This window comes from Poecilia reticulata, chromosome 9 (assembly GCF_904066995.2).
Source record: "Poecilia reticulata chromosome 9, P_reticulata-male-v2, whole genome shotgun sequence".
Classification (NCBI taxonomy): Eukaryota; Metazoa; Chordata; class Actinopteri; order Cyprinodontiformes; family Poeciliidae; genus Poecilia; species Poecilia reticulata.
Genome location: NC_088838.1, coordinates 18,599,764 through 18,615,537, shown reverse-complemented (window position 1 = coordinate 18,615,537; position 15,774 = coordinate 18,599,764). Strand labels below are relative to the sequence as shown.

At 40.3% G+C, this 15,774-nt stretch overlaps 2 protein-coding genes across 6 annotated transcripts; one reads left to right on the top strand and one right to left on the bottom strand.

Moving 5' to 3' along the window:
* The first annotated feature begins 37 nt into the window (after positions 1–37).
* On the top strand, positions 38–4,462 carry ccdc117 (coiled-coil domain containing 117). Of its 2 annotated transcripts, none has more exons than XM_017306921.2 (6): positions 38–390; positions 615–809; positions 906–950; positions 1,958–2,191; positions 2,511–2,651; positions 3,586–4,462. In XM_017306921.2, exons 2-6 carry the CDS (start codon positions 715–717, stop codon positions 3,821–3,823), a joined length of 753 nt encoding a protein of 250 aa, XP_017162410.1. In that variant the 5' UTR covers positions 38–390; positions 615–714; the 3' UTR covers positions 3,824–4,462. The 2 variants fall into 2 exon arrangements, with proteins under 2 accessions (XP_017162410.1, XP_008416854.1); XM_008418632.3 differs by having other exon boundaries at positions 47–390; positions 903–950.
* Positions 3,362–13,919, bottom strand: LOC103470651 (uncharacterized). 4 transcript variants are annotated; one of them, XM_081610664.1, is made up of 19 exons: positions 13,029–13,919; positions 12,458–12,521; positions 12,291–12,376; positions 12,127–12,184; positions 11,136–11,525; positions 10,199–10,291; positions 9,926–10,033; positions 9,779–9,863; positions 9,541–9,664; positions 9,368–9,460; positions 9,199–9,290; positions 8,877–8,943; positions 8,473–8,586; positions 7,685–7,888; positions 6,889–6,951; positions 6,597–6,793; positions 6,476–6,502; positions 6,266–6,332; positions 3,362–6,175 (listed from the first exon to the last, which is right to left on the bottom strand). In XM_081610664.1, the coding sequence occupies exons 2-19, from the start codon at positions 12,516–12,518 to the stop codon at positions 6,062–6,064; spliced, it is 2,043 nt and encodes a 680-aa protein (XP_081466790.1). In that variant the 5' UTR covers positions 12,519–12,521; positions 13,029–13,919; the 3' UTR covers positions 3,362–6,061. The 4 variants fall into 4 exon arrangements, with proteins under 4 accessions (XP_081466790.1, XP_017162408.2, XP_017162407.2 ...); XM_017306919.2 differs by having other exon boundaries at positions 6,266–6,323; positions 11,028–11,525; positions 13,029–13,916; XM_017306918.2 differs by having other exon boundaries at positions 6,597–6,790; positions 11,028–11,525; positions 13,029–13,914.
* Positions 13,920–15,774: the final 1,855 nt, after the last annotated feature.

The window sequence follows — 15,774 nt, the reverse complement described above, 5'->3', positions numbered from 1 at the left end:
GTAACCGATTGTGCTGACGGAAAAGAGTCTGTGTCGAGTGTGGCATAACTACGTTACCCATAATTCAGCTGTGCCTCGTGCGTAGCTCACGCTCTTTCTAGAACCTCGACGAGTCTTCCAGCGTAAGTGTTTTTTTCATTCGACGTCAGGTTGACCCGTCCTACTTTCAAAACCTTTCACACACACCACACACAATAAGGCGTGTGGTCTATTAGCCATTTCTGCTTAGCCGAGGTTTAATTATTTTATCGGGTCATATCACATTGCGTCTGCAGATGCTGTTATTGCCTGCTAATGACCGCATTAAACAGAGAAACCTCGAACTGTGCGGAGAGGACCTAGCTAAACATCGACAGCAACAAACGGCGAGGGGGCAGGGCAGGTTCACAGGTCAGTGCTTTAACTTGTGTTTTTCTGAACTTGTGCAAAAATATTAGTCACCTCAATGAGAATTTTATCACAATGCATTGTTTAGATAAATAATACCCCAACCAGATACAGATGAAAGCCAAGAGATAAATTCCGTAGTGGCATGTTGGTGACAGCTACTACGTTGTAGAAAAATGTTTGTTTTTTTCAAGCTGATCTAATTAGCATCAGTTCTGATCTTTCAGATGAACACTTCTTATAACCACCTGCCTCAAATCAGCCCTTCCACTGGTTCTTCATGCACACCCTCTTCCCTCGGCCAGTGAGCTGGGGTGTCTACCAGCCATGTATTCATTTTCAGGCCCCACCACTCTGCCTGAATTTGACTTGGGACCTCCGAGTACCTCAGACAGCCTTCAGAGAGAACTAAACCCAGACAGGTATGGTACTGATTGGTATGTTTTGGACTCAAGTTGACCATGAATGCATACAGGAATGTTTTGTTTTTTGACATATTTGTCTCTGCTCCACAGCAGCTGGGAAACGAGACGCTTCCGTAAGCACAGAAGACTAGATGATGAGTAAGTGAGCAATGTGTTCAATCAATCAAATTTTATTTGTATAGCACATTTCAGCAGAAAAGCATTTCAAGGTGCTTTACATAATTAAAGAAAAAAATATATAAACAGTTTGTGACATTAATAAATGGATGAAAAGTAAAGATAAAAACCTTAAAAAACATCGAAGACATCAAAACCCTCACTCTAATCCTAATTTAGCCATAAGCAAATCTAAACAGGTGGGTTTTAAGTTTAGATTTAAAGGCACCCAGTGTTTCAGCTGTTTTTCAGTTTTCTGGAAGTTTGTTCCAAATCTGTGGTGCATTGAAACTGAATGCTGCTTCTCCTCGTTTGGTTCTGGTTCTGGGGATGCAGAGCAGACCAGAACCAGAAGATCTGAGGGGTCTAGACGGTTGGTACAGCAATAACAGATCTTTAATGTATTGTGGTGCTAAACCGTTCAGTGATTTATAAACTGACAACAGTATTTTAAAGTCTATTCTTTGAGCTACAGGGAGCCAGTGTAGGGACTTTAAAACTGGTGTTATGTGCTCTATCTTCCTGGTTTTAGTGAGAACGTGATTAATAATTGTAACCCTAGAATCACATAAAACTTTATTTTAATTTTATGTGATAGATCAGCATAAAGTGGCACATATTTGTGAAGTGGAAGTTTTTAATGTTTTATTTTACAAGTAAAACTGAAAATTATGATCTGCATTTGTTTTCAGTCCTCCTGACATCGTTTTTGCAGGATCATCTTTTGCTGAGATGCTTCCATGTTGCTGTACACATCTTGATGCTAATAAGCTGATCTAAATCAAGTTGGATAGAGAAAGTCTGATGAATTTGTAAAAGTTGCCACTTTGCATTTCGATCTGCATTTGGCTGGCTATGAGCTACTTTGTTTTGCTCTGTCTCATGAAATCCATTGGAAAATACACAAATGTTGTGTTTTTAATGTGACAAAATGTGAATGTGTAAAGGCTCCACACAGGCATATCCTAACATATTTTCTGCTTTGTCAGGGGTTGCAGTGCCAAAAAACGGAGGTTAATGCCTGAAACAGAAGTGGATATTTTGGCGAACAGTTGTCCTGCTCTGTCAGCACAGCAAGTCCCCCTTGCTCCTCCGCAGCCATGTTCAGCACATCAGAGCCTCACTTTGCCACAGCCCTCTTCTGTCCAGCCCCGAGCTGAGATGGAGAGTCCCTGCATGGAGATAGAAGCGGCTCACAGGAAACTGCAGGAGATTGAAGACAGGTGTGGAGCAACTTTGTGCCTGCTTGTCCTCAAGTTGAGTCAGAAACATAAAACTACTAACACTTGTGCATTCATGCATAATCCACTGTTGGACCTTCAGACCAAAGTCCAAACTTTGGGTGATTTTTCACTTACTTTTGCTTCCACCCTTAGCAATATACAAATTTCCCATTGTGTCCTGCAGTTCACTCCATTTATTTCAAACAAAGGGCTTTGTTTCACTAATCAGTTGTGGTAGTTTTTCTGTTGGGTTCAACATATGACTACCTTGTGTGGCTGTATTTTTATTTTTTTTCACTATGATTTTGATGTGTTGCAGAATAATCCTTGAAGATGACGACGAGGATCTTGACGTAGAGCCGGTCCCGAGGCGGCCGGTTCTGGTCATCTCAGACAGTTTGAAGGAGGGCCTGCAGCGCGGCATCAGTGACATTCTCCCCCAAACTGTGGCCCAGTCTGTGTACGTGCTCCATGCTCATTTCCATAATCCTTTGGTAACTCCTGAAGTGTTCAGCACCGTCCACTGTTACTTTCACCACTTAGTGTATCTGCCCTACTGAAATGACGTGTTCTCCTTTGTTACTGGTTTTGAAGAGTAGCTAAGACAAAAGATCTTCTAGTCATATTTATTCTCCAGGGAAACATGGATTACTACATAAAAGTTCATGGTGTTTCTGATCATTCTAAAACAGTTAAAAAGGCTAATAGATATTGTTAGGAGTGCTTTTATGTTTTTGAAAAATACACTGCTAGCATTTCTTTTGTAGTTTCCGGCCCCCGCTTTGTAATTCATGAGTTATGCTGTAGTAAACTACAAACCCTGAGATGCAGGAAGCAACAAATCATCATAACTTCAACTTATCAGAATACATTTAAACTTTTGCACATACCTTTAAAATACCTCCAAAAGAATTGTTCTCCTAAAATCAGAACATTTTGTTATGCTAGCCTGTCTGCTCCTTCATCATTGGAAAATGTAAAATAAGTCGGGTTTTACATTAACATGTTATGGCTATAAAGCAAAGATATTGTTAATCATTATAAACTGTTAAAGTGAAATTTTACCAGATGGTAATTATGTTAAATCTTAGTTAAGCTTTATTATGTGGTCATAAAAAGGAAGTAGATCTAATTTACCGAAACTTGAAGAAACGCTGATTTCTTCCCCCCCCCCCGCCCCCCTACATTTACACAAATTAAAACCAAATTTAGTTTTAGTGAAGGAGTCAAGAAAGTTCCAGAAAATTAGCTGCATTTCTAGAATCTTCTGAGATCTTCATAAAAGCATTTTCGGAGTTTAATAAATTTGCGTTTGACTATAACAATTACCTATCTAAATGTTCATCTGCTGCAACTTTTTTCCCCTCCCGCTCTTCCCTTCCTCTTGACCCCAGGAGTCCTTCAGGCATGGAGCTGGTCCTGTGGCGTCCCCCAGAAGATCCCTTCTGCCAGAGGCTGAAGGACTCGCTACAGAAGCAGCGTAAACAGCAGACTCTCAGCCGGCAGCTCCCAACTCCGTGTTCGTCTCCCAGTCCGCCCCTCAGCCCCTCCTGTCCACCTGCAGAGACATGCGCGCCCATGTACAGCTTCCCTGTGCTCCACAACTCGGGGGAGGAGGACATGGAGATTTAACCTCGAAGCCAAAGTGAAAGACTGGACAAGCGTCACAGAATAAGCTGACCGTGTTGTGCTCTCCTGTTGATCTTGAGCTTGTTTGTGCATCATTTATTTGCCACACATTGTTTTCTGTGGACAGATATGTGAGGATTAACTTTAACAGTGTTATTGATGTAAACCTTGAAGGCCTGTAAACTTGCCGCCTTACTAACGTTCAGTCATAAGTTAGAGGCATTTTGTACATATGACTGACCAGCAGCACACTGGTGTAATGTAAATATGACTTATGTTACTGTTGACCATAAGTGTGCAACGCCTGGATCTTCTCTGCAAACTTTAGGGAGTCCCGACAGAGCACTAAAAGCCAGACTTCCTGTTTACCGTCATATCGTGGTGGAGGAGTAATCCTCCTCTGTCACAGAAACGCTCTCTGTGAACTTTGACTTTATGAAAGAACTCAGTTGTTTCGTGATAGAGGAATAATCTTCCTCTGGTTCAGATATTTGCCACATCTGTGACCTTTGATTACTTTGCAATGAATTCTTCAAAGGCATTTTTTTATGACTTGCGTAAACTTTGCATTTGTACATTGCCATGAAGCATTGTTACTTTTGTTTTATAATAAAACATGGTTCATGCAGAGGTTTTCAAAAACATTTCTCCAGTTTTTTTTTTTTTTAACACTTGCTTAACTCTAGAAGTTAAAATACATTGTTAGGTTGCTGCTGTTTATCAGTCAAAATAAGGATGCCTGACCACTAAAATGAATTTGTCTGGCTGACCTCAGATTAGAATATGAATAAGGTCATTTCTATGTTCCTGTTTCTAAAAGCAAAAATAACAGAATTATTTAATTTTTGTCATAAAGGCACACAGCTAATAAAAACCCAGTTTGTCAGAAAATTTGAATATTTTCTTTCATAGTTTTATTATTTCTTCTACAGCAATGTTATGGCCAACACAGTTTTAAGACTCAAACCAAACAGCAATGTCTCCTGTCATTCTTTTTTTTTTAATTATGTTCAATCTGTGGTTGCCAGGGTATTTTATGTTTCCACATTTGAGCACTACAAATATCTGCTGTACATTTACGGTGAGGTTTTGATGGATGAGTCCCTGTGATGAAGTGGCGTCTTGTCACCATTTGACCTCTAGAGATAAGCAACAAACTCAGATGAGCTAGCAAAAATAAGCAGCTAAAAAGTTTATGAATCAATTTTCCAAATGGGCTATAAATTATTATATTTCTGGAGATCTTAGTCTGGATGATGACACATGAACAATTCATCGTGCTCTAGTTCTTCAGAACGGAGGCGTGGCTGTACGGTTAAAGCTGACATGATTAATATGCGCTGGCAGGAAGGCGTCCCTTTCTTTTCCTGAACATTTCCGTAAGTCATGATGTCATTATTTAGTTTGGCTTTGGCATGTAAAACATTACACAAGGGTTTCCTCACACATGACAGTTTTATTAGGTTATTTAACAAAAGTGGCATGATTTAATTCACAGTTCACAACTCATTCACAGTTCACCGTGTCGACAGGCCACGGAAGATCCCTTTTCCTCGGCGCAGATGAATGCTGCCTTATGTCACAGTGACCTGCCTTTTATTCTTCTATCACATGCAGATGTAACAGTGAGTGAGTCATAATGACTGCCACTGATTGGCTTTAAAATACATTCAACGTAATTTCAGTTGTGCGGTTTTGGAGTCATACCACAAAGAATGCTTTTACAAGGAATTAACTCAGTGGGACCTGAATATTAATCCACATTTTTTTTTTTAATTTTTAAAATTGGCATGGCAGGTCTCCTTTTCCTTCCTCTTCTCAACGTTGCCCTAATTTTAGTCTATTATAAAACATGAATGAACCAAATTTATTTGTGCTTTTCTGGAATGCTTACAGCTCCTAGCACTTTACACCAGACTCTTAACAGTCATTCAAACACACATCAGTAGGGGAACTTGGGGTTTAGTGCCTTGCCCAAGGGCATATCATCATGTGGGAATCAAACCCTCAACTACCACTGAGCCTCCATCGCCCACAGGAGAGTTCGTCGTTGCATTTCAGAAAACTCCAAGGGGTGTAAATACTTTTGTACGCCACTGCACAGCCTGTGATTATACTTAGCAGGGAAATATCCTCAAAAATCTCCCTTGGGTAATTCCCCTCTCGCTGTTGTCAGAGAGGATCCTGATACATCAAAGCTCAGTGTGTCTGGGAAAGCCTGATTTTCTACCTGGAGCTGCTTCACTCTGCTCTGCAGGGAGCAAAGGAGCTGAAACAGAGAGACGTCTGAGGGGAGTGTGCAGCTGCGCAGACCACTGCATGATGCAAGTGGGAGCAAACAGCCTCCTCAGACTCCTGATGGAAGAAAGGAGAGAACAGGAACGGTGTTAGCGTGTTTGTTGAAGGAATAGGTGTGAAAGAGCCGAATGCTAACACGTCATCTACCTTTGCGCCAGACATGTTGCTGCCGTCGGGACTTGTTTCTTTCATCTTAGATGCATTCCTGTAAAAGCTGCCACAATAAAAAAAACAAAAAAACATTCCACCAGTAGGAACATACATGTTTAAGCCTACAGGTAACGGCTGCATCTACTGTGCAGTTTTACACTTAATACTTTTTTGTATTAGCTGGTTAGTTACTGTGTTATTTGTTACCTGCACCTCATCAGCGTCGTCTTGCACCTGTGGGATGGGAAAACGTTTTGAAAGTGTTGTCATGGGCGCGCAGCCACGACTGAAGTGAAACATGCATGAGACAAGGATGATTTTGCGTCACCTCTCCAGATCAGCCGTCAGCTGCTCGGTAAAGCCGTCTGCGAGGCGAGCCGCAGACTGCTGCTTCCGCTGAGCCATGCTGATCTGAAGCTGCCTCAGCTCCTGCTCCCGGGCCTTCAGCTGCCTGCAGAGAGACGCTGCCGCCCCTCCCTCAGACCCAGGAACACGTTTCAGACTGCACAACGCCTCAATGTGCTCCTCGACACAAGTCACAATAAAAAAAGAATTTCAGCAACTGCGTAAGACTATTTGTGTATGCTTACAAAAAATGCGTTTGTATTGAAAGTTTGCACCTGAATAAGACGTGCCTTTAAAGCTTGATCTTTTTCTTGCCTGTGGAGGCTCAGTTCTTGCTGCTGAAAGGAATATTAAAACATAGACATGCATTTACAGCGAGCACCTCAAAGACTCTTGTCCACTTTCAACATTTTGTCATGTTCCAAAGCAAATATTTTATAATATCTTAGGAGGATTTTATAAGCTCAATCAACACAAGCAGTGCATAATTAAGCTGATTGAAAAAATATACTTTACATTAGTAACAGAGATGAAAACAGTCTGAAAAGTGTGGCATGCATTTGTTTTCAGAGAGTTTTTAATATAAGTCAAGTTGGGGAGACAGCGGTAGTCGTGTGGTAGACGATGCAAAACGTTATGAATGACTAGAAAAACACCCGACTTCATCCTGAACACACCATCGCCATCCTGAAATAGTGTTGGCAGCATCATGCTGCACAGATACTTTTCACCAGTAGAAACATGGAAACTTAAGAGTTTGGAGATGAATACAGAGCAAACCTGGAAGAAAAGTTCTTAAAGGCAGCAAGACTTTGGTAAGATGTGTTTTCACCAACACTCTCCCATCCATCCTGTCTGAACGAGATTTAAATATTTTGCAAAGAAAATATATTAGAAACCCATGTATCATTTCCCCCCCGCACCCATTTCACAGCTTAGTACAACGCTTTGTGATGAACTGTCACTTAAAAGCCCGATAAAACACATTAGCATTTGTGCAGTACAACTTAATATGAAGCTGTTGAAGTGTGAATACTTTTGCCGTGAATCTCAGAAATCCTCTGCTCCTACCGTCACTGCCTGAGCTTCTTCCAGCTCTCTGTAGAGCTGCAGCTCCCTCATCAGGTCGTCTCTCTCCGCTTGCAGAGAGTCTCGTTCCTCCTGCAGACCCGTCAGCTGCAGCTCCTTCTGCGCCAACATTTCGCCCAGCGTTCCCACCTCCATCCTACATTCTCCCAGTTTGTGCTGGAGCTCGCCAACTTGAGCATCAGGGGACTAAAAGTGAGAAGCAGAAAAGCAGAAGCAACATGTAACTTTTCACCCATCAACATCTAATGTGAAATAGAAAAAAACATTACAAACTGGTGAAATATTTATATTAAATGATATATCAGGATGCTGCATTAATCTGAACTGAAAAATTTAATTTTTCAACTCCTCAACTAGCACCACATTTTGAACAGAAATCATTGCAGTAGCTCAGAAACACTTCTAAAAAACAAACAAGCAAAAAAAAAAAAAAAAACAAACTGCACAGCTTTTTATTGGACCAAAAAAATAAAAAAAAAGAAGCATCTAACCAAGATCCAGAAAACTACTCCCTTCAAGACAAAAACCCAATTTTGGGCGGACTACAATAATGAGGGAGACTGTGGTCTGATCGATGACAAAGGACAAATCTTTATTTGCATCAAATGAAAACTGGACATTAAAGCAAAACCAAACTATAAGTGATTCAATTTCTGAATAAAACATTTGATTTTATTCATAGGCGGCAGGCGCTAACAAATCCTTCCAAAATTGTTTTATTCATATTTTGCACGGGATTTGACTTTGATGGTTAAAGAAGAGAGTGTCACCTCCTCAGTCTGATGCCTTTTCTCCAGCTGTTTCTGCTGACATGCACATCTGTTCAGCGGTGAGCTCCCTGGCTCCGCGGCCCTGTGCAGCTCCTCACGAAGCTCCTCCAGCTGCTGCTCCAGGAAGTCATTAATGAGTTACAAACATTTTCCAAACACATTCGCAGAAAAACAAATACATTTTTGCTCCCAATTTTGTCAAATCCAAGACAAATATTAACTCTGCCAAACTGGAAAAACACAAAGAGAGCAGCATTCCTGTGATCATTTATTATTTTGTTGTCAGTTGTGGTTTGATCCACTGCAGTGACGTTTTAATGCGATTCCGCTTGAGAAACGGTGCGAGAACGGAAGAAATCAAATTAGTCGTTTAAAACCAAAAACAGGATTTATTGCTGAGCTACCTTCTTCCACCAGAACACAGTTTTCAGATGCGACTCGGTCTGACTCTGCAACTGCTGTAGCTGGTACCTACACACACGCACACACACACGCACACACACACACACACGCACACGCACGCACACACACACACACACACACACACACACACACACACACACACACACACACACACACACACACACACACACACACACACACACACACACACACACACACACACACACACACACACACACACACACACACATTGCTTCACTGTAACCAAAACACAAGCACATTGGTGAAGGTTTAACTTTGTAGTAAACAGATTATTTCTCTGACCTGCTGTTTCTCAGAACAAACTCCAAACACCTTTTCTCCTTCTGCATCCAAGTCGTGTCTGCAGACAGTTGTTCTAGTTGCTGAACGGCTTCCTGCGTCATGAGCAATAAACTGAGGCCTCAAAATACAGTTTTAATCTTACGTCCTTTTCTTAAACTAGGCAACATACCTTCTTTTTCTGCCGGAGCTCAGAGAGACAAAGCTCAACTTCTTTCAGCTGAATCCACTTTGACCTGAGTTTCTTCTCCTCGTTCTCGCATTTCTAAACAAAAAGCAAAACTTTGCTGCAGACACGCGGGATGATTTCTGATGAATATTGCAAAGGGCGAGCTCTATTCTTACACATCGGAGGTCAAAGACTTCCTCTCTCATGTGGATGCAGTCTGACAGCTGCCTCTCCGATGTCTTCACTGGAGCGGACATCCTGATGAGGTTTTTAAAGTCTTCACTGCCGTCTTTATTTTCACTGAAAAAAAAAAAATAAATAAATACAAGCGTGAGAAACTGAAAAACAAGGGAGTCACAAAACCTTAAAAATGTTGAAAATCACAAGATGCAGAATTTAAAAAATTCTGAGTACCTGTTGGTTTTTCTGTTGTTCTGCTGACTGTTGGAGGATGCAGAAAAACATTTCCTCTGTTCCCGTCCATCAGGGAATCTCCTAGCTTTAAACAAACAGCTTGTTTATTGTTTAATAAAATGTAGTCTTTGGTCTTTTTTTATTTACCTGCTGTAAAGTGAGTTTCTCTCTCTTCCTCTCCAGCTGAGTCACTGTCACAGTGCTCAACGCAGCCGTCATTCAAACCACCAACATCCTTCATGAAGGAGCAACACCCTTGTGAGGGAGCGAAAAAGGTTACAAACATGTTTTTGGAGTGTTAAATATATTTATTTTAAAACATGTTTTGTATTTGTTTTAATCTTTATTTAAAGTTTTGCATCCAGCATTTTTTTTTTTTTTTGTCCTTAACGTTTCCTCTTTGGCTCCTGCTGCGCCTACCTGTCCGCCTGACCTGCCGGCTGACCTGTTCAGTGACGTCCAGATCAAGATTGCCATCAGTCGACATGTCGCCAAAGCTCCATGTTGCAACTCCTGGAACAGAAACAAAACACAAACTGCTTGAGATCAACTGGGCATCCTGATGAACAGCTTTCATACAGTTTAGTCACAGATCTACATTTTTCCAAATTCAAATTCGACCTGTTCAGATTGCACATGAAGGAGAACCTCCTGGAATTTCTTCTTACCAGAAAATAAAAGATAGAAAAAAAAAATCCCAAACGAGCACAATGAATATAATTAGAAACAAAACTTTGGCACTATAGCTTCAGAACAAAGGATTTGAAGAAAGAGATATCACAGAGACCACAAGGTAACAAAGTGAGAAACTGCTGAGGCTGTAACTCTGATTAGTGTTTGGGGAGGAAACGAAGCGAGCCGAAATAAACCGAGTCATAAATAAAGCCTGATTAAAAGTCATTCAATAAAATAAAATAAAAAAACTCAAATAAATGATAATAGTAATAATAAAAATAAAACTTCAAAAATACTTTGAAGTTCCGAAAGGGAAGTTGTTGCAGCTCATCAAGATTCTTCAAAGGATAAAAGAAAAGGACCAACTCTAACAAGTCAAACACAATAATTATGCAGGATAATTATCAGGTTCACTATAGTGAACCTGATTTGAACCAAAAAAAAAAAACACGTTTCAGGAGAAACAGATCGACATCCATCTGTGCAAGGGAGCTTCTTTTTTTTCACCTCATTCAAGCCACCTGGAAAAATTCAGAAGATGCATGACGACATCTTGTTGCCAGATTGCACCTACCGCTGCTGCGGTCTCCAGGCCTCTGTGGCGTCTTGTTTCCCTCTCCGGCTCCTGCCTTCTCATTACGGTGCGACATATTTTCTCCAATGCTGTCAGAAAGAAACGCACCGTCTTCCCTTCCTTGACCAGATTTGTTGGACTGTAAACCACGAGCCATCACCGTGTCGCTTGTTTCCAACCTTCTTTCCTCTGGACGTTGCCAGTTTTGATCACTTTCATGAGTGTCACTGTCGGAGATTTCTGTCTTGTTCTCGCCGTCTAATTGGTCCGCATTTCCAAATGGAGACAGGTCTGTCGTCTCCTCTTTGAAGCCTCTTCCAAATTCCTCAGAGCAGATACTCTCTGAAAGAGGAGGTGTCTCTCCAAGAAGCCTCTGAAGCCTCCAGGCGACCTGATCCCGACAAAATGTACTTTCTTCTTTGCCCCTGAGGATTATGTCCAGACTTCTTCTGCTTTCCTTGTTATTAACAGAAACATCACAGAAGGTCAGCGTATTTTCTGGGGGAGAGAAGAAAACATTGCAACTACAAATTTCAATGTCATTCACTTACATTATGAGAGGAAGAACTAAAATTACTGCATTATTGTGGAGTTGATGCAAAAATGATGTGTGATTTACTTTTTTTTTCTTTTTTCAGAAATAAAAGCGGGAGCTTTTTTTGATATATATATAAATGGTAAAGTTAGTCTAGAGGTGCAAAACTGGTAGAGACTTATACCAAGACTTGAAGTAGAAATACAGCCAAAATGGGTTCTGGCAGGTGAGTTGAGTTTGTTTTAAACAAAAGTAAATAAATATATTTTGTGTACATCTTCATAATGTTGCTCAACCATTTGCTTCGACATCTAGTAATTCATTTCTGCATGCATATGTGCCTCCAACGAGACAAAAGGGCAAACGTTTTGAAAGAATGTTTTAATAAAAATATCATCAGTGATTTTCTTTATCACTGCAATGCGCAATGAAATGCAGTTTTTATTAGTTTGAGTTTTGCTTCAGACACCCATCAGAGCAGCTTATAAAAACCAAACATCTGTTGTCACTTGTGTGCAAAGAAAACTTTCACTTATTTTCTGGTGAATATATGGCATACATTACCGTTTTTGCCAGTTTTTGATGTAGGAACCACATCACACTTTGGTTTTGGAGACACAATCTGCAAAAAAAAAAAAAAAAAAAGCAAGGATATTTGCTGAAATAACTTTGAGTTCAAATAATATGGGAGAGAAAATGGACCAAAAAAAAAAAGAGCATTAGCAGACCTGCAGCTGATCTAGTTGTCGATCTATCGCATCTAGGAGGAGGTCACAGTGATCCGGTCTGGGAACGCTGTCTTTTTGATCTGCATCTAAGAGAGGAAACGGCCATTAAACATAAGGAGCAAATTTACAACAGAGCGAGCAATAAGGAAAACTTTAAAACTTCTCACCGGAGCAAAGAAGTTTGCTGGTCTCTTCTGTGTCTCTCCCCTCATCGTAATGGTCAGCCATGGCCTAAATATGCAGAGAAACATTCAGCTGTTTTTCTCATACCAAATAGATTTCTGTCCCCAGTATGAACCAGCGTTTCAGCCATGACCGTCAGCCATGATTCATGTGAGAGTGAGGAATGTTGTTGCCCAGTTGACATGGAAACCTGGTCAGCTTGTCGAGAAGCTCTTTCACCGAGGAGACAGCAGACTGTCTCTGTTTCTCTCTCACTGCTAAATGAGCTTTAAAGACAAAGGGCGTAATGTTTTATTTAAATGCCTTAATGCAAGATTTTGCATTGATTTGAAAACCTCTGTAGGTTCATGCTTAAAACAAATAACAAACTCAAACTTGGACAAACTTGATTTGGTGCCGACAAACTTATTAAACAGCTATCAGCTCCCCTGGATGCTGTTGGAAACTGTTAAGTATGTGTAAATGTGCAAGTAAATGGGGATTGGCAAATGTCAGAGCTAAGGAAGAGAGAAAGGAAGAAAGTAAGAAAGGGAAAAAGTAAGCAAGATAACTTACTATTTGTCGCCTTGTCGCTCACGTTTAAGCAGACAAAGTGAGTAAAGTTGCTCCAGATCCTGATTCCTAAAGAAAACCTGCTGCAGCTCAGGGAAATCTGGGAAAACTAGTTGCTATGGAAACACTTAAACAGCTCCTGCTTGCACATGTGCAGTGAGAGCTGAAAGAAAAAGGGGCACCAACATTAGTATCATAGTTTCTGACTAGAATCCACAGGGGAAACTAATAATCCAGAACAGTTATTTGACTTTTAGGGAATTTCTGCTGTACATTTGATCCTCACAAAAAATGTTATGTAAAACAGGTTTGCTTGAATGGGGTAAAAAGCATAAAATGCATGTCATTGTTGACTGTCACACAGTCGAACCAGTGCACACATTCCTCTGAATCAGAAAGCAAGCACCAAGTCAATTATTAAGAAAAATGTGTTAAGAGAATAGAAATGAAAACGAGACTGAACTTAAATTTCTCCTTCGTCCCTTTTCAGAGCCCACAATGGGAAAACGGTTCACATGTATATTGACTTTTGGAAGGTAAATCAACCGTTTTGTTGTTATAAGCTGCTGAAAGTTTGACGCATCAGACAGTAATTTCTCCTGGCAGTTTACCTCATGCCTCCAGTTCACTAATATTCTTTGGGTTTCTGTGCTGTCATCACCGTTTTAAATCTTAGCAGAAACGTCTAACAAAATTTATGTCTGGTCACTGTGATGACGGCTTTAGTACAAAGGCTCTCATTCCTGCAACGGACTTTAAGATATTCAGCCGCCGAGGCGAAGCTGAAAACAGCTTCATGGCCAGGAGAGGGAAGTCTGGACTTGCTTTTGTGTTTTATATTCTGGACATATTGGACAGAATACAAGCACATAATTTAAGACATTAGTGTCTTTTGTGGAAAAAATTATTTGTCTGACACTTTAAATGCTAATTTTACACTTAAGGAACATTACATGTGCTGTTGGACTTTTATTATAGTAAAAACTCAGAGGAAACAACTTGAAGGCAAGAGGCATTTTAATGAAAAACTGTGAAAAGAGTTGAAAGTTTTCCTCCTCTTATTTTCTCTGAAAAGAAAAGAAGAGGAAAAGTGTCTAGTTTTTTTACTACTCAGACACTTTGGGTGTTTTTCCTCTTTTTAAGGTAAACAACTACTCAGTTTGAAGCATAAACAATTTTGACACACTTATAGTCATGTTCAATAAATTAGAATATATGTCCCGATTAATCTTTTGTCAGATTACAAGTACTTCTACAAGCAGGTAGTAAAGACACTTTTCATTAAGCTTACATGTTTGTATTCTTATTTTCTTACTGATCTGATGTAATACTCATAATTTTAAATGTCATGTAAGATGAAAATTACCATAGTTATCAGAAATAAAGACTGAAAACCATCCATGTGTAATTAATCTATAAAATGAGATTCACTTAGTGATAAAGCTTATAAATAAATGCTTTTTTTTATTTTAATTTATTGAATGGATCTGAACACTCACTGTGTTGTTTCTGGTGGTGCCAAGTACAATGCAGGCAACTTCATCATCAGCCACCGAAGTCGTGATATTCTGAAACTACTGATCCAAATAATCCCAAGCTCCACATGACAATTAAAATGTATAATAACTCAAACATCACATGAAGCCATTTTCTACTGCACCTCTTGTTTTTGCTCCACATTGTCAGGTGCATTATGTGATTACTTGGGCCACATGTCCCTCTATGAATGATCTGTTCAGCTCACTTTTCTTTTGTTCAGAGTGAATCTCAGAATCAAAACTCCTCAAAACGTGTTGTCCATTTCTCTCATGCCTGCATCCATCCACTGCTGGTTTAAGAATTACTTCATATTTTGGATTAACTCATCTAAATTCTCACTACTCTTCATTTTATGGTTTTGAGAGAGCCAAGACAATTTGGGGGATAAACTCTGCAGGGGATCCGGCCGCCTCCTCAGTCGGGTCAAATACCTGGATGCAGTGGTGGGAAGTAACGAAGTACAAGTACTTCCTTACTGTACTTAAGTACAGTTTTCGTGTATCTGTACTTTACTTAAGTAGATTTAATAATGGATACTTTCTACTTTTACTCCACTACATTTTACAGTAAGTATCTGTACTTTCTACTTCACTACATTTCTACAAAAGTGTCGCGTTACTCGTTACATCCAAGTCTCTTGCTCTTTTTGTCCGTTAAAATGTGAAGTTCAGGGATTTAAGGTGGCGCCGTGAAATCCGAGCAATAACATGACTTAGTGTCTGTTGTCACCCATCGGCTCCACCTTTACTCGCACGCGGAGCTCCAAGACATGCGCAGTGGTTTCCTCTGAGCGTCATTAATATAATAGCGCTGCATAAATCATAAGATATGGCGACATGTAAAATCAGCAGCGCTTCGCTTTCACAGACGGTGGGGACTTCGTCCAACTTTTAACGTCACTTGGAAGGGAAGCTTAAAGAAAGGTAAGGTCTGTGGACGTGATGCTAGCAAAGCTAGCTGTACTGACACACATGTTGCATCTGCGATGAAAAAAAGTTGTCACTCATGCGCTGAATTACTGTGTGGAGGTGTTGACTGAGGTGTTGCATATATGGGACAACATTGGTACCAAAGTGCAATATAGTGATATGACGTTCATGGACGATCCGATTCTTCTGGACGGATCTTGACTAAGTCCTATAGTGCTGAAGCCTCACTGAGAGCCGTTCTTTGTTCTTGTAATGCTCTGCGTACACTGCAGTAGCTATTT